At 45.7% G+C, this 21620-nt stretch overlaps 1 protein-coding gene across 1 annotated transcript; it reads right to left on the bottom strand.

Moving 5' to 3' along the window:
- Positions 1 to 644: 644 nt before the first annotated feature.
- ZACN (zinc activated ion channel) lies at positions 645 to 21249 on the bottom strand. The gene is made up of 9 exons (XM_032239011.1): positions 21234 to 21249; positions 19757 to 19917; positions 18648 to 18692; positions 16610 to 16716; positions 12772 to 12941; positions 6229 to 6359; positions 5543 to 5747; positions 2361 to 2438; positions 645 to 847 (listed from the first exon to the last, which is right to left on the bottom strand). Exons 1-9 carry the CDS (start codon positions 21247 to 21249, stop codon positions 645 to 647), a joined length of 1116 nt encoding a protein of 371 aa, XP_032094902.1.
- Positions 21250 to 21620: the final 371 nt, after the last annotated feature.

Raw genomic sequence — 21620 nt, 5'->3', positions numbered from 1 at the left:
TGTAGAGAAGAAGGTCCTCATCACATCAGAATAGTACAATTAAACCAGTTCATAAAGCAATCTAATTTTAACTTGAAAAATAGATGGAGAATGATTTTGATGCAGCAAATCTGCTTTGGACATGTTACTGGCATTCCTGGAATACCAAATATCTATTAGATATAATTAGCAGCAACTTGTAAAGTACAGGTAGTCCTGGACTTACAACAGTTCATTTAGTGACCATTCAAAGTTAAAATGGCACTGAAAAAAGGGACTTATGACTGTTTTTCACAGTTATGACCTTTGCAGCATTCAGACGCTTGGCAACTGATTCATATTTATGACTGTTGCTGTGTCTCAAGGTCATTTGATCCCCTTTTGCAACCTTCGGGCAAGCAAAGTCAACGATTCACTTAACAATTATCTCAGTCACTTAACAACTGCAGTGATTCACTTAACAACTGAAGCAAGAAAAATCATAAAATGGGACAAAACTCACTTAACAACAGAAATGTTAGGCTGAATTGTGGTCGTAACTCAAGGACTATCTTGTACCAGGTGTACGTCATTGGAACGTAAAAGCTATTTTTTATTTAAAACAAGCAAATTGTGTACACATAGATATATAACATTTCAGCTGGATATTTAGCATAAATAGTATGTTATTCTCCATGGTCCCACTTGATTCCATCTAGATGCATTTCTCCAGGAGGTTTCTTGGGTGCACATTTCCATAGAAACCAGAGCCCTGCTAATAGGAGATGAAAGAGAAGGACCAACCCTAAGAAGACGAAGCAGAAGAGCCTGTCTAAAGTGCTAGAAATTTGAGATTTGAGATGTGGTGAGCCTTCATCTGTTCCACAATCTGCTGGTCAAAAGAGAAAAAGGCACCTGGTGAATTTGCGGCTTGCCAGTTCAAAATCAGAGAAGAAGAATGGGAGATCCAGTCAAAAGTTATTTGAAGGATTCTGAATGACCATGAGGGAATATACAACAGCTACTCCAGGAACAGAATTAAAATACACATTGCTCACATTTCATTATACTGTACATCATTTCCATTATTTAGATCTAAAAGCCTAAACATTTGGGTCCAATAAACAGTAACAAAAATCAGAAATATTTTTTTAAAGAGTTGGCTTTGCAAAATTCTTGTTGTAGGAGTTATCTACTTGGTGAGAGATGTCTTCTCTTTGTCGTTTCTTGTTGTAAGGGATACTATCCCACTTAGTTTGAAGTTTAAAGAATATACTGGCTGGGTACAAGCCAGTGGTGGCTTTCAAAATTTTTTAGAACCTCTTCTGTAGGTGTGGCCTGCTTTGTGGGAGTGGCTTGCTGGCCATGTGACTGGGTGGAAGTGGCTTGCCAGCCATATGACCAGGTGGGAGTGGCTTGGCAGTCATGTGACTGAGTGGGAGTGGCCAACTTGTAAAATGTGGTGACACTCACTTAACAACGCTCTTGCTTAGCAACCAAAATATTGGCTCAGAAACTCTGGCATTTGAAGCACACAAGTTTTAAGGCTCAAGTTACAAGACCCTTGCACCCCTAACCCTTTAGGGGAAAAAAACCCCAGAGGTGTTCAAACTTGACAGCTTTAAGACTTGTGGACTTCAACTCCCAGAATTCCTCCTCCAGTCATGTTGGCTCAGGAATTCTGGCATTGAAGTGTGCAAGTCTTAAAGCTGTCAAGTTACAAAACCTTTGCACTCCTAACCCTTTAGAAAAAAACCCAGGGATGTTCAAACTTGACAGCTTTAAGACTTTAAGGTTTAGATAGGACTCTTAGAAGCGGGCGGGGCGATTGGTGAGCCAGCCAATCAGTGAGCGGCGGGCGGGGTGAGTGTGGTGTGGATGAGCGGGGGGAGGGAGCAGGAACCGGTTCTAAATGGCACGGTAGATTTGTGGAACCTCTTCTATAGAAGAGGTTAGAACTGGCAGGAACCCACCCCAAGCTGAGTGAAGTCTGAGGAAAAGGAATAGACTATCTACCCCTATTGCTGCCCTGTTATTCCGGTTACCACTTCATGGCTTAATTTTAAAGCACAGAATATTAAAATAACTGATTCTCTTAGTTTAAATAATTAAAATAGCAGCACTACTATTTCAGCCTTAAAAACTCTGGCAACTTCCAGGTTTTAAAACGTCTGGAGATGGTAGCCCATTCATTACTGCCAAGATTTATGTCATTGTGCTGAAGCTTCCTCATCCCCTTATTTGATGAAATGTTACAGTCTTTCCCCCACCTCCGCCCATATATCTCATTTACTTGCCTTTTATCTTAAAATCCTTTGTACGTTCTAATTGGTCATTCGATGCTAGAGACGTTTCTTTCTTTTTTGCTTTAAATCTATAATTCAGACAAAGATTTGCACTACCAGTGACCAGCTTCTGCACCAAAATAGTTTCAGCTGTGCTAAGGAATAGTAATATGAGAAGGCCAGTGTAGTAATAACCTAAGACATTATTGGAAGAAGAAAAAAGTTAAAGGCATTATTGATGAGTCCCCTTCGCCTTTGCTTTATGTTACTGATAAAGTGTGTGCTGAAATTAAGCTAGTACCTTAATCTATAAATTCAGATTAGGATGAACATTAGGGTTAGGGTTCCTTGAAAGTATAGTAGAGTTAAGTGTGATGAGCGGTAAGAGTTATTTATTTGTGAAATTTGTTTGCCATTCATCTCACTTGCAAGATGACTCTGGGCAGCTTACAACATCAAAGTAAATATCTATATACAAATGTGTAAAATCACAGTAAAATCAGAATAAAATACAAATTATAATTAAAACTAAGGGATGGTGAGGAAAGTAGCAGAATGTACAGGGGGCAGTGGGGTATTAACCATTAAGCAGACTAAGCATGTGCTTAGGGCACCAGGCCCAAAGGAGCCACCACAAAGTTGAGAAAGAAAAAAAAACCCAGTGAAGTACACAGTATGTACAGGGGGGGGCCACCCCTGAGCCTTAATCCGCCACTGACAGGGGGGGAAGGTGAGAGCTGCTATTAGTCCATCAACCACCTCCAGCGTAATACTTCCCCATTGGGGCTCCAATCCAACTGACAGAGTCAAGTCTTCAGGCTCTTGCAGAAGGTCAGGAGGGTGGGAAACTATCTCACTTCAGGGGGCAGGATGTTCCAAAGGACCATGGCCCCAGCAGAGAAGGCTCTTCTCCTGGACTCTGCCAGTTGGAATTCCTTGACTCCGCAGCACGGAGATGAGTGGGGCAGGCCTGTCCTATAGGGGTGAGATGGTTCCTCAGTTAACCTGGACTCTTGCCAGGCAGGGCTTTATAGATAATAATCAACAATTTGACTTGAACCTAGAAGCAAACCAGCAGCCAGGGCAGCTCACAGAACATTGATGTAACATGGGCCATTTTAAGGGCCCCCAAAACTGCCCATGCTCCCACATTCTCCACCAGTTGAAGCTTTCAAAAGCTCTTCAATTAGAGCACATTACAATAATCCAAGCATGAGATGACCAGGGCTTGAATTGCTGAGCACAGAAACTCCTGATACAGGAAAGGCTGGAAGTGTGCACAACCCAAAGTTGTGCAAAAGCTCTACTAGCTGAGACTGCCACCTGCTCTTCAAGCAGGAGTTGTGAGCCCAGGAGAGCCCCCAAGTTGCATACCACGTTTGTCTCGGGTGGTGCCATCCCTTCCAGAACTAAAGATGTCAATATCCTGGACCTTGAAGCTCCATGCACCCACAGCCATTGTATCTCCCGAGGGTTCAGCTGAAGCCTGTTGTCCTCCACCCAGGCCCCCACAGCCTCCAGGAACCATGAAAGAGCAGCAACAACATCACTTGGCTCACCAGGGATGCAGATTTAAAATCACCAGAGGTGAAGTTGAATATCATCCGCACACTAATGATACCTCAATCCATGGTGATAGATTATTTTACCCAGCAGCTTTATGTAGATGTTAAAAAGGAGTGGGGAGAGTACCAAGCCCTGTGGCACACCACTGAAAAACGGTGATGGGCTGGATCTCTGACTCCCTATTGGGACCTGCCTTGGAGAAAGGAGTCACACCAGTGCAGACTATGCTGCCCAGCACCAGACCCCGTAGTGGCTCAAAAGGATGCCACGGTGAATGGTATCAAAGGCTGCTGAGAGATCAAGGCGACCAAGGATGATTGCATTACTTGCATCCTGCTTTTGCCAGAAATCATCAACAAGTGTCAGCAATGCCATTTCCATCCCATAACCAGGCCTGAATCCTGACTGAGAGAGCGCCAGATGATCTGTTTCATTCAAACCCTTCCGAAACTGCCAAGCAACCAGCTTTTTACCACTTTCCCTAAAAAGGTTTTGCTATTGTTGCTATGTATTGAATGTATATAGTTGCGTTAACTGTGCTAAAGTGAGCTAACCTTTAGATGGCACCAATTGTTTTGGAGGGAAATTTAGAACATTTATATTTGGACGGGCTTTTACTAGTTCTATGATAGGTTAAGGCCTTGTAGTAGTGGTGGGTTCCTACCGGTTTGGACTGATTCAGTAGTGGTTTGGCAGCCTGGGTCGCTGGAACTGGCCTGCCATGTCCTGGAACTGGTTCTCTGGGCAGTGCCAAAGGTGGCACCATTTTGTTTTTTGCTTCTGCGCATAAGCAGAACAATTTTTATTGTACTGCGCATGCGCGGAAAGTGTGCATCAAGTACATGTGTGCAAAGCGCCCATGAGTGAACCAGCAATAGTGTCTGCCAGAACCCACCCCTGCCCTGTAGGCCTAGAGCCGGGATGGCGAACCTATGGCACGCGTGCCACAGATAGCACACTGAGCCATTTGTCAGAGCACACAAGGCGTTGCTGAGTTCAGCCTTTTTAAAAGCCATTTTTCGACCTCCCCAGGCTCCAGAGGCTTTATAGGAGCCTGGGGAGGGCGAAAACAGTCTCCCCCGCCTCCCTTGGAGGCTCTCTGGTTTGCTCATAGGGCTGTTTTTAGTCCTCCGGAACCTTCAGAGAAGCCTCCAGAAGGCCCCTGAAGGCTCCGGAGGACGAAAAACAGCCCTATGAGCAAACCGGAAGTCACTTCCGTCTGTTCCTGAACTTCCGCTTTGCCATAGGGCCGGTTCTTTGCGCTCCGGAGGCTTCAGGGAAGCTTCTGAAGCCTCTGGAAGCCCTCTGGGGGGTGAAAAAAGCATGCAAAAATGGGGGTTTGCACCTGTCATGCACGCATGTGCGCTGAAGGTGGTTCATGCATTCTATTATGGGTGTAGCACGCCCGCACATGACCCCCCTGTGCTCCCCCCCGCTTATGGCACACGAGCCAAAAAAGGTTCGCCATCGCTGGCCTAGAGTATAAATCATAGGCAATTGCCTGCAGTTCCTCAGTTCCATTTTTGGGTCAATAAATTCTGTTGCAGCTATGCTGGTCTGGTTCTTGCCTACTGAAGCCCACTACACAATAATTATCATTCATTATAATCTTATCTTTAGATGAATATTTTTTTTCTGAATGTTATTTTAATCTATTAGATTAAAGTGGACAAAATCTTCCATTTGATATATTTGGGTGACTTGCTGCTTGACATCTTTTTGCTACCACTTACTGAGCAGAGGATTACAGGAGGAGGATTCTGGCAGGGAGCCAGTAAAGGAAGAATAGAAGACTAGGTATGCCAAAAGCAAAGTGATCATGTATGACAATCTGTCTTGGAGACGGATGAAGAAGCCACAGAGATCAGCTATCTCAACAGCAAGACTTGGCAATATTGAGGAAAGGAGGACTCGTGTTCCTGTGTTTTTTAGATTTATCTGAAAAAGAAGCCAGACATCATGATAACAGGAAGAAATAATTCAAGTTTCACCAGAAACTTGTTGGGCATTGATAAAGCACAGCGCTAAGTCTAAATATGGTTTGTTTGCTTTGGTTAAACACAGCATGTGAATTCAGGCACTATGGTTCTAAATCACGGATTATAGGTTTTTTTTGTGAAATGAACCCACCCAACTATAGTGTTTCTATTTTTATAAGAGTGGAAGGGAAGGAGACTTCTCAGAAATATTCCCATTGTTAATATCCATTTCAAAGGCAGATAGAACACCTATATCAGGGGTGTCCAAGCCATGGCTGGCTAAGGAATTCTGAGACTCGAAGTCCACAAGTCTTAAAGTTCCCAAGTTTGGACACCCCTGATCTAGATGCATCATCAGTCCAATCAACTAGAAAAATAGGCCCTGACCAAGATGTTACCAAGGTACTTTTAAAAAATTATAATGCAAGTGATATTCTTACCATGACCGCAAAATAAGGCTGGGCCATATTCCTTTGGCCTGTAGTTGTAATGTTCACGTTTGTGATGAGATATTCACGCTTTAAATTCAGAATTTTATTTGCAATGGAGGTGCTGAATTCCAGCTCACTGACTTGAAAGAATAATTTAAAAAGAATTTGAAAAATCACAATTGTATTCATCGTAAGGAAAAAGTTGATATAGAATGTAGTAAGACAAACTACATGTATGACTCAACCATATTAGAAGCCATCTGGGAAAAGAAATGCCCTAGATGAGAAAAGGGCCGAGTAATAACAGAGGTTAGAATAAGTGGTTATTGTTTAGAAGAGCAGAGTTGCTACTACTAGGTGCTGAAACTTGGAATTACTACAACCTAGCAACTGAAGTCGGGTGCCAACCTCTTCCCTTAAAGTTTTATCTGATGCCTTTTTTTTGTTTGATATTTCTGCTTTCATTAAGAACAGATACTGTTAAATATTCATTAGTGGATTTGTGTATGCATTACATTCTAGCCTGGCCACAGTTACTTACTGATTGGCCGAGGTACTGAAGTCAGCGGTCACGCCCAGTCCTCGGCCAGTGATTGGTTGTTATAATTGTAAATACCTTGGCGCGCGTTCCCGGCTAGGTTCGCTCTCGCCTGCTTTTTAATGTTGAATAAACCTGGACTGTTTTGTTAACCTGGCTTTCGCGTCCCTCTTCTGCCGAGCCACAAAACTGGCGACGAAGGTGGGATTCTTTGATTCCCGCGAAGCCTAGGGTGGAACAAGAGAGAAGAGTTTTGTTTTTTTTTCTGAAGGAACTCTGGTCTCTCTCTCCACTCCGAAGAGTCCTTCCTGCATCTAAGCCACGATGACTTCTGCCTTGCCTCCGTTTGCTCCCTACGGCTCGGGGGGAGAATCCTGGGAGGGATTCATGGAGCGTTTTGAGTGTTATCTCATTGCGTCTAAGAACCAGGTACAAACCGACGAGGAAAAATGCAGTTTCTTTCTCTCTTGTTGCGAACCCTCCATGTTCGCCTCCGCCCGAGCCTTGGCCGCTCCAAGGCCGGCGTACAAGTTAGGCTGGGACACTCTAATGACCAGGCTCAAAGGACATTACGCACCGACACCCTCGAAGATCACCCGCCGCTTTGCTTTCCGTCGCCGGGTGCAGAGACCTAACGAGTCAATTAGCCAATTTCTAGAGTCCTTGCGGACTACGGCTGCCCAATGTGACTTTACCAACTTAGAAGAAAACTTGGTGGAGCAGTTTGTCTGTGGTGTGCGGGATGTAAACTTGCGAAGCCGTATGTTCCGCCATCAAGACATTACCTTACTCCAGGCTGTGGAGACTGCCAGAGCAGCGGAGCTCTCGGAGCAGTCCACGGCCGATATCGAGCGGCTACAATTGGCTTCGCCTACCCACAACTCTGCTGGCCCCTCGTCGCAAACGTGCCTAGTCGATGACCTGCCACCCCCGGAGGATCCATCTGATGAAATTGTGGGGCAGCTTAGGACGCAGCCGAAGCGCAAACCTCAACCGCAGTCGGCTGCGCCTCCAACAGCTGGCGCTCCTTGCCGGGGTTGTGGCGGTCGCCATGCCCGTACAGCCTGCCCTTTCCGCAACGCAACGTGCCGCCGTTGCAATGGGCAGGGGCACATCGCTAGAGTTTGCCGAGCTTCGCTGCCTGCTCCATCTTTCCTGCAAACTGCTGTCCAACCCCAAGCGCAGCCGCGCCGCCAACCACCGCGGCCCGCTCGGCGGGTTGAAGACTGCTACACCATTTGCCAACCGCAAGCTGCTGACTGCTTTCTTCACCAAGCCTCCGCCGGAGCCCGGAAGATCGCTACCTCAGTCCAGCTGGAAGGTCAGCTTTGCCGGATGGAGGTGGACTCTGGCTCCTCTCGTTCTTTGCTGTCCTGGGCTCTTTTCTCCCGCCTCTGCCCCAGGGTTTCCCAAAGCCAGCTCCTGCCTGCTGAGACCACCTTAAGGGACTATCAGGGGCATTTCATCCCCACCTTGGGCTCTTTCCCCATTTCGGTCTCTTATGGCCCCTTTGTGGGAAAATTGCCCATCCTGGTAGTTAGGGATTCTCTCCCTGCCCTCTTAGGCCTGGATTGGTTTCCTGCCCTGGGTCTATCAATTGGGGGGGTGCACCGGGTTGTCTCTTCTTCCCTAGAAAGCGTCCTGTCCGATTTCGCAGACGTTTTTGATGGCCAGTTAGGCTGTTATAAAGGCACCCCCATATCCCTTAGTCTCGACCCCCAGGTTGCTCCAATCAGGCTGAAGGCCCGCAGGGTGCCTTTTGCCTTGAGGGCCAAGGTTGATGCCGAGTTGGATAAGCTTTTGGCGCAAGGAGTCATCGAGCCTGTTGACCACTCCCCCTGGGAGACTCCTATCGTTCTCCCCGTCAAGCCGGACGGCTCGGTGAGGATCTGCGCCGACTACAAGTCGATGATCAACCTGGCCCTTCAGGCAAACCCCTATCCAGTCCCCGTGGTGCAACACCTGCTCCATTCGTTGGGCCAGGGTTGCACGTTTGCCAAACTGGATATGGCGCAGGCCTACCAACAGCTCCCGGTGGATGATGATGCGGCGGCTGCACAGACCATCGTCACCCATCGTGGGGCTTTTCGTTGCTGCCGCCTTCAATTTGGCGTTTCTGTGGCCCCAGGGATCTTCCAGAGCCTCATGGAGCGTTTGCTCCATGGGCTTCCCGGCGTAGTACCGTATTTCGACAATGTCCTGATCGCTGCTTCCAGCCGCTCAGAACTCACTGAAGTACTGAGGAAGGTCCTTCTGCGTTTTAGGGGCGCGGGTCTCAAGTTGAAGCGCAGCAAATGTTCGTTTGCTGTCCCGAGGGTGGAATTCTTGGGCTTCTTGATTGACGCCCAGGACATCCACCCCACGCCTTCTAAGGTTGCAGCCATCAGGAACGCCCCTGCACCCACCTCTAAGGTGGAGCTATAGGCGTTCCTGGGGCTACTTAACTTCTATGCGCCATTCATTCCGCATAAGGCGTCGCTAGTCGAGCCGCTGCATCGGTTGCTTGACCGATCCGCGGCCTGGCGCTGGGAGAGCCGCGAGGCGCAGGCGTTCGCGGCTGTCAAAGGGATGCTGATGTCATCGGCAGTCCTGGTTCAATACAATGATAGGATGCCTCTGACGCTAGCTTGTGACGCCTCTCCCTACGGTCTGGGGGCGGTCCTGAGCCATGTCCTCCCGAATGGTTCGGAGGCCCCGGTGGCCTTTTATTCCCGGACGCTCTCCTCGGCGGAGCGTAATTACAGTCAGATCGACAAGGAGGCTCTGGCTGCGGTGTCCGGGATTAAGAGGTTCCACGATTACCTCTATGGGCGGCACTTCACTCTTGTCACTGACCATAAGCCGCTTCTTGGGCTTTTGGCAGGTGACAAGCCGACCCCCTCCATTCTCTCCCCACGCATGACACGCTGGACGGAATTCCTTGCGACATATTCTTATACGCTACAATACCGTCTGGGCAAGCAGCTTGGGCATGCGGATGCCCTTAGCCGCTGCCCACTGCCGGAGACCGACACTGCCCCCGTGCCAGCCCTCTCTGTTCTATCCATCGCGGCCTCCGGCCTACCCATTTCAGCAGCGGAGGTCGCGGCCTATACGAAGGCCGATCCTATCCTCTCCCAGGTCTCCTCCTGGGTCTTGAGGGGGTGGCCCACAGACAAAGTGGCGGAGGGCTTCCGGCCCTTTAAAGCTCGGCAAGCGGAGCTTTCCATCCACGGGGGGTGTCTCATTTGGGGGGATTGGGTAGTGATTCCTGCTGCGTTGCGGCCACGAGTTCTGCCTCTGCTCCACAAGGATCACCCAGGCATAGCGCGGATGAAGGCCTTAGCCCGCAGCTATAGCAATAGCAGTAGACTTATATACCGCTTCATAGGCCTTTCAGGCCTCTCTAAGCGGTTTACAGAGAGTCAGCATATTGCCCCCAACAATCTGGGTCCTCATTTTACCCACCTCGGAAGGATGGAAGGCTGAGTCAACCCTGAGCCGGTGAGATTTGAACCGCTGACCTGCTGATCTAGCAGTAGCCTGCAGTGCTGCATTTAACCACTGCACCACCTTGGCTATGTCTGGTGGCCTTTGTTGGATTCAGAGATAGCGGCCTACGTGGGCCGCTGTGCTACATGTCAACTCTCTAGGCCTAATCCTCCGGCCGGGCCTGCTCGGGAGTGGGAGGTTCCGAGAGGCCCGTGGTCACGCCTCCATGTAGATTTTGCCGGTCCCTTCCACAGCCAGAATTTCTTAATTGTGGTGGACGCCTACTCTCGTTGGGTGCAACTGGTCCTGATGGCCTCCACCACGGCCGAAAGTACGGTTCGGGCCTTACGCAGACTGTTCGCAACCCATGGGTTGCCGGACATACTTGTTTCGGATAATGCCCCGCAATTCACAGCCACCACGTTTCAGGAGTTCTTGGCCGAGCAGGTGATCCGGCACGCGCCCATAGTCCCGTACCACCCGGCCAGTAATGGCCGGGCGGAGCGGGCGGTTCGTTCGGCTAAGGAGGCGCTGGGCCGTATGGACAGGGGCGACTGGCAGTCGAGAGTGGCGGCTTACTTGTTAAGCCAGCATTCCACCCCCTGCCTGACAACCAACAAAAGCCCCACGGAGCTCTTGATGGGCCGGCGTTTGCGGACTTCCCTGGATAGACTCCATCCGCTCTATTCCGGAGACCAGCCATGCAACCTGGGTGTTCTCCCTTCCCATTCCTTTAGACAGGGGATCTGGTGTGGGCCCGCTCTTTCACTGGGGAGCCCAGGTGGGTTCCAGCTAAAGTGACCGCGCTGACTGGCCCCTGTTCTTTCAGGGTTGGATTGGCTGATGGATCCGAGTGGAGATGCCACTTGGATCAGTTAAGGAGGCGCCTCCCAGCGGAAACAGGCAACCCAGACTTTTCCGGACGGGACAACGCCGCACGATCGGGGTTGCCGTGTGAGGCCTTCACACATCCAGGCCTCGCCTATCCACAGCCAGACACTGCTCAATCCGACGAATCGCGACAACGGGCTGTCTCCACACCAGGCCCGGCCTGTCCGGGCGCCCCCTGCCAGGAAGCGAATCCATCAGCTCAAACTGCCATCGAAGAGTTGCCGGCTGATGCTCCTACCTCCTGAGACACTCCTCCAATGCCCTCCCCTACATCTGTGGACGCGCCATCCCGGCCCAGCCTACCTGCGTTGTTGAGCCCGCCTTCTGGGTCGTGCCGGGAAGGCGTCCCTCGGAGCTGCACTCCCTTTGGGGAGGAGCTACAACGAGCAGGTCCACTTCCGCCAACGACTGCTGTTGAATTAAGGAGATCTGGGCGGGTCCGGCACCGCCCCGCCTATCTTCGCGACTACGCATGCTCCACTCGGGAGCATGCGCAGAACTGGGGGGAAGGGGTGTTAAATATTCATTAGTGGATTTGTGTATGCATTACATTCTAGCCTGGCCACAGTTACTTACTGATTGGCCGAGGTACTGAAGTCAGCGGTCACGCCCAGTCCTCGGCCAGTGATTGGTTGTTATAATTGTAAATACCTTGGCGCGCGTTCCCGGCTAGGTTCGCTCTCGCCTGCTTTTTAATGTTGAATAAACCTGGACTGTTTTGTTAACCCTGGCTTTCGCGTCCCTCTTCTGCCGAGCCACAAAAGATACGATGCGCTGAGCAAGTTACAAAGGTTATGGGTAGAAAGATTCAACTCCTTCTAGCTATCTTCTCACCTGGATATAAACTTTGTGCCCAAAATTCTGTCAGTGGAGATTGTGCATAAACTGATAATAGGAACTGGACATTTTGTACAGCAGCTCCACATAAATGATGTTGACAATGTACCTAATGGCACATTAGTGGATAATGTCAGGTGGTTTTTATTCACTGGCTTATGTATTCAAATTTTTGTATAAGTAAATATTACTTTAATATCATTAGAATTATGGATTTTAATGTAAAAGCCATGAAAACTAACCAAGCAATGTTTATCATCCCCCATTTTTAAACTCAGTGGCAATCGGCAATATTAAGCAAGTCGTATCATGAATAATCCTATCGATGTTGTGCCTTCATAATTAGCCATATCACATTCACCCAAATCAACAACTATCAGACATAAAAACTTTAATTAGAACTACGTGTAATGCCAGCAGAAATAAAACATGCAGTCTGCAAAGAACTTTGTTAACTACACCTAAAATTTATTTAAGAAGAAACTATATGGGCCATGGTGGCACAGTGATTAGAGTGCAGTGTTGCAGGCTACTTCTGCTGACTGCTAGCTACAGTTTGGCAGTTCACCGGCTCAAGGTTGATTCGGCCTTCCATCCTTCCAAGGTGGGTAAAATGAGGGCCCAAATTATTGGGGGCAATATGCTGATTCTGTAAACCGCTTAGATAAGGGCTGTAAAGCACTGGAAAGCGGTATATAAGTCTAAGTGCTATTGCTATTGCTATAGATGATTTGACTTGAGGTTTAAATGGAGCTCTGTACTGTACATGACAACCAATTTCCTTATGTTATTTATGTATGCAGACTTTTGCCTACCTTTGCTGTCCAGTGAGAAAAAGCTCAAAAAGCACTGGCTGCTATCTAATGGGTAATAGAAGAGGTCAAAGTTGCAGTTGCTGTCAATGCGAAGAGCAAGTTGAAATTCTGTTTTCCCATCACTGTGAAGTACCACGTTAGGGGATCCCACTCTCCATGTTACATCAAACCTTTAATTAAAGAAATGTGACACGAGCAAAAGCTAATGTTGCTTTTCACAATTTTGTTATCTTCTAGAATGTTGAGAAACAATTTCTCACTTTCAAATGAGAAAAATGCATATTTTCTTATTAAAATTCTCAAACTACCATTGTTTACTGTAGAAAGGCTGGGATTATATAGAAAAATTAGACTAAACTGGACTGGAATAGAATTGAATAACACATCTTCTAGTTCAATTCCCTATTCAGGCAGGAAACCCTATACCATTTCAGACAAATGGTTGTCCAATCTCTTCTTAAAAATGTCCAGTGCTGGAAAATTCACAACTTCTGGAGGCAAGTTGTTCACTGATTAATTGTTTTAACTGGCTCTATATGACATGTGGAAACCAGTTTGGTCTAGTGGTTAAGGTACCAGGCTAGAAACCTGGAGACCAGAAGTTCTAATCCTGCCTTAGCCATGAAAACTCTCTGGCGTTGGGCCAATTGTTCCCTCTTAGCCCAACCCACCTCAAAGGATTGTTGAAATAAACCAATGGCAATCTACAGATACTGTAGTCCTCAGATTACAACAGCAACTGAGGCCAGAAACTCTGTTCTTAAGCAAAGCTGTCATAAAGTGCAATATCATGTGATTGTGCCACTTAGGGTTGATATTAAACAAGGACCACATGGGTCATTAAACAAGGAACTCAAGTGATCATGACGTCTGACTTCCTACCAGCTTCCCCATTGCTTGTGGGAACCTGGCAAAAAGCATCAGAAATGTGGCTGCAGGGACACTACAATGTCCAGAACTCTGGGGAGCCATCATAAGTCCCCCTTGTTCAGCACCATTATAAAACTGAATAGTCTCTGAACAACTGGTCATAACCTGAGGACTACCTCTACCTCTGTGTTGCTTCTCAGAAAATTATACCACTTGAATGTGTCCGAAAGTCCTGCATAACTGAAAGGAGGGTATATTGGTACTGGAATAAGCTCATAGCCAGCTCTGTGCATACCATGTACCATGTATTTTTCGGAGTATAAGACGCACCGGAGTATAAGACACACCAAGATTTTGAAGAGGTACATTTTAAAAAAAAGTTTTTGTCCTCCTCGGCCCCAGGAGCACTTTGCAGGCATCCCAAACCACCTGCACACCCCATGCAGAGAGTTTGGGGGCCTGCAAAGTGCTCCTGGGGGCCAGAGAGGGCAAAAATGCGAGGTGTAGGGGCTTGATCTTAAAGAGTAAGGCTTTTATCGATCTCAAACCCACTTTTCTCTTCAGCGAGGAGGGAAAGACATGTGGGGGCTGCTGAATGGCTGCTGCTGTGCTTGGCTGGGAACGGCCCATTGGATGAGGAGGGGTGGGGATCCCTTCCATTTGGATTAATGGTCCCTCGCGGCGACGCCTGAGCGGCAAAAAGGAAACATAAAGGAAACGGGGCTGCTTTATCGCACACAGACACCCAAATCCGCCCGGATCTGTCCTGCAGCAAGAGATACGGTAGCTGGGCTCAATAGCAGCAGTAGCAATAAGCACTGCAGGACAGATCCGGAGAGATTGGGGGAGGGGTGGAACAAGGGAAGAGAACCAATCACTTCTGCACGAAGGCTTTTCTCAGGACCCTAAAAAGCTATTGGCATCGTTGGGATTTTGGCTAGTGAAAGACGCGCGGGATGGAAAGGAAACTTCGGAATGCGGCAGCTGCCAGGCTCCAGGAATACGGCGCTCCTGTATTCTTTCCATGTGCTTGTTCTGTGCTTGTTCCATTAGCCAAAATCCCGACGATGCAAGTAGCATTTTTTCCGGACAGAAAGTGGAGATCTAGGGTCCTGAGAGAAGCCTTCGTGGGGATTTGTTCTCCTCCTTTCCTCCACCCCATCCCCCAAGCCGCCCGGATCTGTCATGCAGCAAAGAGATACGGTAGCTGTGCGCAATAGCAATAAGCAGATCTGGAGAGATTTTTTTTTTGGGGGGGGGGGGGGGAGGAAGGGAAGAGGAACAATCTTTCCATGAAGACTTTTATCAGAACACTAGACTGGGAAGTTAAAAACCTGGAATGGGGTACAATCAAGCTTGATTCAAAGGCTTTGGCTCCCGAAATCGCAGCGCTGCCACCCAGAAATGCTATTGCCGCGATCTCTGCCGCCTGAAACCGCCCCAGAAGGGGCAGGTAAAGCGGGCGCTGCAGAGATCGTGGTACCAGCGTTAACTTCCCAATCTAGCGTTCTGAGAAAAGTTTTCGTAAAAAGGAGATTGTTCCTCTTCCCTTCCCCCCCCCGCCCCCAATCTTTCCGAATTCTCAGGAGCCAAAGCCTTTGATTGTCCCCATTTCAGGTTTTTAACTTCCCAATCTAGCGTTCTGAGAAATCTACCATCTGTGAGGCACCTTTCGTTTGCAGGAGGAGGAGGAAGAGGACGGCTTAAAGTGGCGCCCCCTTAAACCAAAGCCTCTGAGTAACTGGGAAAGAAAGGCGTGCTTTTCGGGCAGCAGTTATCGGCAGATTCCAAGCGCGGCTTTCTTTCCCACTTACTCAGACTTTGGTATACTTCGCCCTCGCCCACCTCCTCCTCCTGCAAGCGAAAGGTGCCTCAGAGATTCGGCGGGCAGCTCAGGGGAGACAATGGCCACAATGACTTCATTCCCCAGCAATGTGAGGAGCCACTGCCACCGCCGCCACCACCTAAGCCCTCCTGGGAGCCGAGCCGAGCGGGAGTCCCGAAAGCGAACCCTCTCTCCTTTCCAGCCATCACGATCTCTGCAGCGCCAGCTTCACCTGCCCCTTTTTGACACGACCTAGGCAGCTACATTCGGAGTATAAGACGCACTCAGATTTTCACCCTCTTTTTTGGAGTGAAAAGGTGTGTCTTATATTCCAAAAAATACAGTGTCTTTCTCTGCCACAGAACAGTTAAAAATAATTACAAGTTATTTAAGGCTTGCATTGTCTCCTATTATTTCGAAAAGGGGGAAAATAGCCATGTTAGTAGGAATTGATACAGAGTGCCCTTCTGATCCAGAAGAAGTCTGCAAGGCTGTTCAACATCATCTTAGTACATTTTTATTCAGACAGAGACCTGTAGGAAGCACCTTCCTTTATTGCAAATAACATATGAGTGGTAATGTTTCCACAAGAATATTGAATAGATTCCTTATTTTAATCTTCAGGGAACCTGTGCCAGATTGTGCCCCTATATTTGTGTTTTCCTTTTATGAGCTATATGGAGTTTCATGCAATGGTGTCTACTGGCAGATTCCAATGTGAGCTTCTTGACTCCCAACTAAATCTAACATTCGGCTGTAATAAAGTATAATAAAAACAATCATGCTCATTACTCATAGTTTTGCAAATACACTCTAAAGTCTTTTCTTCCCTGCACTTTGTTTGTTTTGTCTCTCAATGACTCTTGTAAATATGTATTAAAAGTTAGGAGAGAAAGGGAGGAAGTATAATATCCTATCCAAATATAAAGGTGAGAATGGATGTAAGTTTGCTAAAACATTAGACATAGGGCTATTGTGATCAAATACTGGGGAATAGGTACAGCTTACTATTAGCTACAGTACCACCAACTGGCTCTTTTGCAGGTAGAGTGTTGAAATAGATGTGTCTCATGTCTACATCATCCTACAGAACATTCTTCCAATGTATCTTATTATGGACACTGTTATTTTAATGCTACTTACGCTTCTTGAACTGTATAGGATGGAGTCCAGACTGAATTCCAAGGCACAGTGACAGTGTTGAAGGGGAATTCCTCCTCATCCCAAGCTAATCTTTCATTATACCACGACTGAATAATTCATTAAGAGAAAATATTAGTCTTCATTCTCACATTTCCCATTCCCGGCACCGAACATGTTAAAATTTAAGGCACCCTTTTCCAGCTTGGCCATCCTGGAGACATTAGGTGATGAAGTTAGACCCATGATTAGGATTTTAAAGAGTGAAGGTGTGAATGGAGATCAATTTGCATGGGCAATGAGAGCTCCCTTTTGAGTTAGCAATGTATGCTGGATAAAGAGTGATGGACAATCTTTTCATGGGTGTTAGGATGAAGTTAGTGTTAAGAGAAGAAAAATTAAGTCTAAATGCATGATAGATATTGCATAATAATTTTAGGCAAGCTCAGTTGCCATAGTTACTATTCCCATGGCTAGTGATTTGGGCCTAAGGTCTTTCTGTAATGGGTTTTCTGCCCATTTTCTCTGCCCAAAGTACAGCTCCAAGAATATCCATGGGGAAAATAAATTATTATTGAGCCAATATGTTTGCAATATACTCTGAAGGAGAAGAAAAGTCAATGGTGTTTTTAATACATGAGCTGTTTAAGGATGAGATTTTTAAGAAAGTTGACTATCCAATGGTTAGAAAGGAAAGAATTCACCTAGAAATGGATGCTGGAAAAACCGTATGGGATGTACACAAAAGGGAAAAAAAAATTAAAAATAGAAACATTTAATTCACATTTTCCAGTCTACACTTTCCAGATTACACAAATCAGAATGTCAAATTATGCATTTATCTGAATAATGTGGTGTAATCTGGGGCTAAAAACTGTATACTGCAAGAAAATGTGCTTTTTGGTATTTATTATTATATACATATAAAATTTATAGCAAACGGTCTTCTTTTATTCTTCTTTTATTATTTTCTTTATATCTTACATTCCATTGCAATTAAAGATTTGCACCTATTTACCAGGATGCAAAAAGAGGGGAGTAGGATTAGAATGTTCTTCTTTTTTGTTCAAAGCACACTTATATAATATTTTCAAGTTCAAGTGTGGGTTATGTGTGCTGTGCCAAGGACTCAACATAAAAAAATTGATTCCAAAATAAAGAAGTGGGTGGAGTCAGGAGAAAAAAATGTTTCCCTTTGCATTCACTCCTCATTTAGAAACTACCTTGTTAAGCAACCATTTGCAAATAAAAAATTATAATAAAAATATGTTTTGCTACCAATGGATGAACTTATGATCACATTTGTGTTTTTTATCAGGGCAATTTGGTCTACCCAAATATGGGATGGAGCATACTGCTTCCGCTTTCACCTTTCAGCCCCAATCCAGGAGCCTTCGCAAGCGGAAGCAGTATGCTCCATCCCATATTTCGGTAGACCAAGTTGCCCTGATAAAAGTTGCCCTGGTATAGCAGACAGAGGTAGGAGAGCCTGTGGCTTCAAGGGTAATACATCTACTTAATATGTAAGCAGCCTGGTTTTGAATCCCAGAAGGATATGGCTACCTGATGAGAGCTAAATAGCTTGAAATAGATCTATACTAGTCTCCCTTTATTTCTTTGGTGGTAAATATAAATTTAACACAATCAAATTTTGTGGGTCTGACAACAATGCATGCTGTAGTGAAGGCAACACTGGCATAACTGTACCAGCAAACTGTATCTGAATGAGACAGCAGCAACCAGGGATCTCTCTCCCTCTCAGTCATGGGTTCACTTAGTGACCATTTTACTTAATGAACTAATGTGAGAATGGAAAGGTTGCTAAATGAGGAGAGTGTGTAATCTAAATGTAATTGACATGCAATGAATATAGTTTACCATGCATGGTGTAATTTTCTCTTTCTGTCATATTAAAATAAATAATTTGACAAAAGAGTTTTATGGTTTTTAAACAATATTTAGATTTTCATGCTGTACACACTGTTTTAGGCCTTCCTTGTCTCTTCCCAATTACTGGATTTTTTTAAAAATTAAGCATTACCTGATTCAGGACCAGAACAGATGTGATGGTGTATTTCAAGATGTCCTAATGGAAGAATAATACATGGTCATTTTCCTTCCATTTGTTTGTACAAACACATTGAATTTTCTTTTGGAAAATCCATAATAAAATGCAAAATGGAATTGAATGGAATGGAACGGAACAGAAAGGAAATGAATAATTTTCAGATACTAAGGTTCCAAAAAGAAAAAAAAGCTATTATTTTAAATATTGCCCAAGGTACTCTGTTGTTCAGATATGATTTTTATTTTACCCGCAGAATGTCTTATTTATGAACAATTTTTGTGACACAGAGTTCATCGCCTATCTAGTTGCTTCCTTCCCTCAGCACTTGCTCAAAGCAAGAAAAGCCATTTTCCTTTGAACTCTATGAAATTACTGGAATTGTTAGATTTTTGGGAAACTCAGCTGCATTTCTGCAGCACATACATGTTTCCAAGATGCTCCCTTACATTTCTTTGGAATATATTCCTTGCTACCAATTCTCACAGATCATCTCTCACTATGAAAACAATATTGCGAAATGCAAGGAATGCAGGAAGGAAAATTCTATTAACTTCTCTCTTTGTAGAGTCGGATGAAGGGCTATTTGTGACTTTACAGCTGAGGAAGCAGAGAAACTCCAGGGAACTGGGTACAAGTGCAATGCCTCCATGCCTCCATGCCTACTAGCCAGCTTGAAGACAGCAAAGCCTTCCATTAATTAATTATTTATGCTCTTTGTAAGTTATAATATTGACATTTCCAAGTTGATTGTGCTAGGAATCTCAGCATAGATCAATAAAAGTATTGCATGGATGAGACTTCAGCACTGTCAGAGAGAGAGAGAGAGAGAGAGAGAGAGAGAGAGAGAGAGACAGAGAGACAGAGACAGAGACAGAGACAGAGAGAGAGACAAAGAAGAGTCAGAGAGCGAGAGAGACAGAGACCCAGAAACACATACAGAGACACACACACAACAAAAAACACTCTTTAATTCCCCATTGGAATTAGGAACAATTTAAACCCATAGTAAGCCTCTATTTTCTTTTGGATCAGAGTATTTAGTTAATGACCATTTACAAATATTTAAATTTTATCATACATACCACATCTAGTACATTAGACATAATCACTGTGATATTCACTACAAGGGGGCCATTGCCATTTCTGTGGGTCTGATAAACAGCATTTGTACCAAATAGTGATTTAAATAGTTTTTCTTCCAAAGAGGCAGAAGAATCTTGCCAGGTTATCTGAAGTGAGGCTGCTAGAAGCAAAACACAAAGTTCCCATTTTAGATCAAAGGTTCTCACAATATGCTGCAGTTCAAATTAACACCAACAGTTGTATTGAAACTGGGAAAGATGTTCACATTTAGTTCTCGTTAAATCCCATCTCTAAACCAAGTATGGTAGAGGATGATGGTCACCTTAGTACCGAAGTAAAATTCAAGAGCCAGTTTGGTCTAGCGGTTAATGCATCAGGCTAGAAAGAAAGAGACTATGAATTCTATTCCTGCCTCAGGCATGACAGTCATCCAAGTCAGGGGTCCCCAATCTCCAGGCCACGGTCCAGGGCCTGTTAGGAACCGAGCCACACAGTTGGAGGTGAGCAGGGGATGAATGAGTGAAATTGAAACCATCACCCCCCAAGGAAAAATTGTCTTCTAGGCAACTGATCCATGGTGCCAAAAAGATTGGGGACAGCTGATCTAGGTAACATTGGGCCACATGGGTGGGCTCTTGGGGGTTTGCAGGGGTTCGGGAAAACCTCTAGCTAAGATTTTGTGAGATTTGGAGAACCCCCAAATCCCATTCCTGGCTGGCCCTACCCACCCCACCCCTCCTAGGAGACTCCATGTGGCCTGTTTTGGATGCAGGTAAGTGGAGGGTATGCACGGAGTCTCAGAGAGGCCAACTGGAAGTTCAGGAAGGCCGGAAAGAGGCCTGTTTCTGGTGTCCAGAGGGCCTCCAGAGCCTGGGGAGGCCGTTTTCACCCTCCCGGAGGCTCAAAAAAAATCTCCAGAGTCTAGGGAGGGCAAAAGCACCCCCCCATGGTGCAGGAGGCCAACTAGGCCACGCCCACCATGGCCACACCCGCCCAGCAACTTGGCAGAAAACCCCTTGCTAAAAATTTTGAAGACCACCCCTGGGCCAGTTCTCTCTCTCTCTCTCAGTCAACCTACGATGCAGGGTTGTTGCTGTGGAGAAAATAGGAGGAGGAAGGAGCATTAAGTATGACGGCCACCTTGACTTAATTATAAAATAATAAAAGCAGCAACCATGAAATCATGAAATCAATCAATCAATAATCATCCTGGTCAGCTGCTACAGAGGAGGGTAGGGCCATGTGAGTTCTTTGTCTCTACCTTGATTATCAGAACCATCACTGACATCAAATGAACTCTATTTAGGATGTAACAGGGGTTTCATCCTCATCAGAGATGTTCTTGCCCCCCCCCCCCAACCCTTGGTCTCAATAACTCAAGAAAAAGAATATATGCTGATTCCAATTCTTCAAACCACAAGTAAGCGTAAACTTTGGGGTTTCTGTAGAATCTCCTCCACATTTCCTTTTACTCACATGTAAGGAAAGCCATTTTCTAGGTCCAAATGTGATCATTTTTATTGGCCATTTCCAAGGCTAAATTTTGCACATTCCTATAAGTTATATCAATGGACAAGAAATCAGAAACTTATTAGTCTGAACATATTTTTTTAAAAAAAGGAAAAATATACCCTACCTAGCAACAGGAAAAGATAAGTCATGTTGATTCTTGCTCTCCTCATTTCTTTTTTGCCAGGAGAAGAGGCATTAATGCAATTCCAGATCTTGATGTAAAATTGTTACTGATTTCATTCAGGATTATGAGAATTGTAGTCCAGTACACCTTAAAAGCATCAGGTTAAGCAATGGATGTTGTAAAATTAATACAAATTCACAGATATTTCAGGAAATTTGACTTATCCT

This window comes from Thamnophis elegans, chromosome 2, assembly GCF_009769535.1.
Source record: "Thamnophis elegans isolate rThaEle1 chromosome 2, rThaEle1.pri, whole genome shotgun sequence".
Lineage (NCBI taxonomy): Eukaryota > Metazoa > Chordata > Lepidosauria > Squamata > Colubridae > Thamnophis > Thamnophis elegans.
The sequence above is the reverse complement of the archived record's forward strand: the minus strand, read 5'-3'. Positions and strand labels throughout refer to the sequence as shown.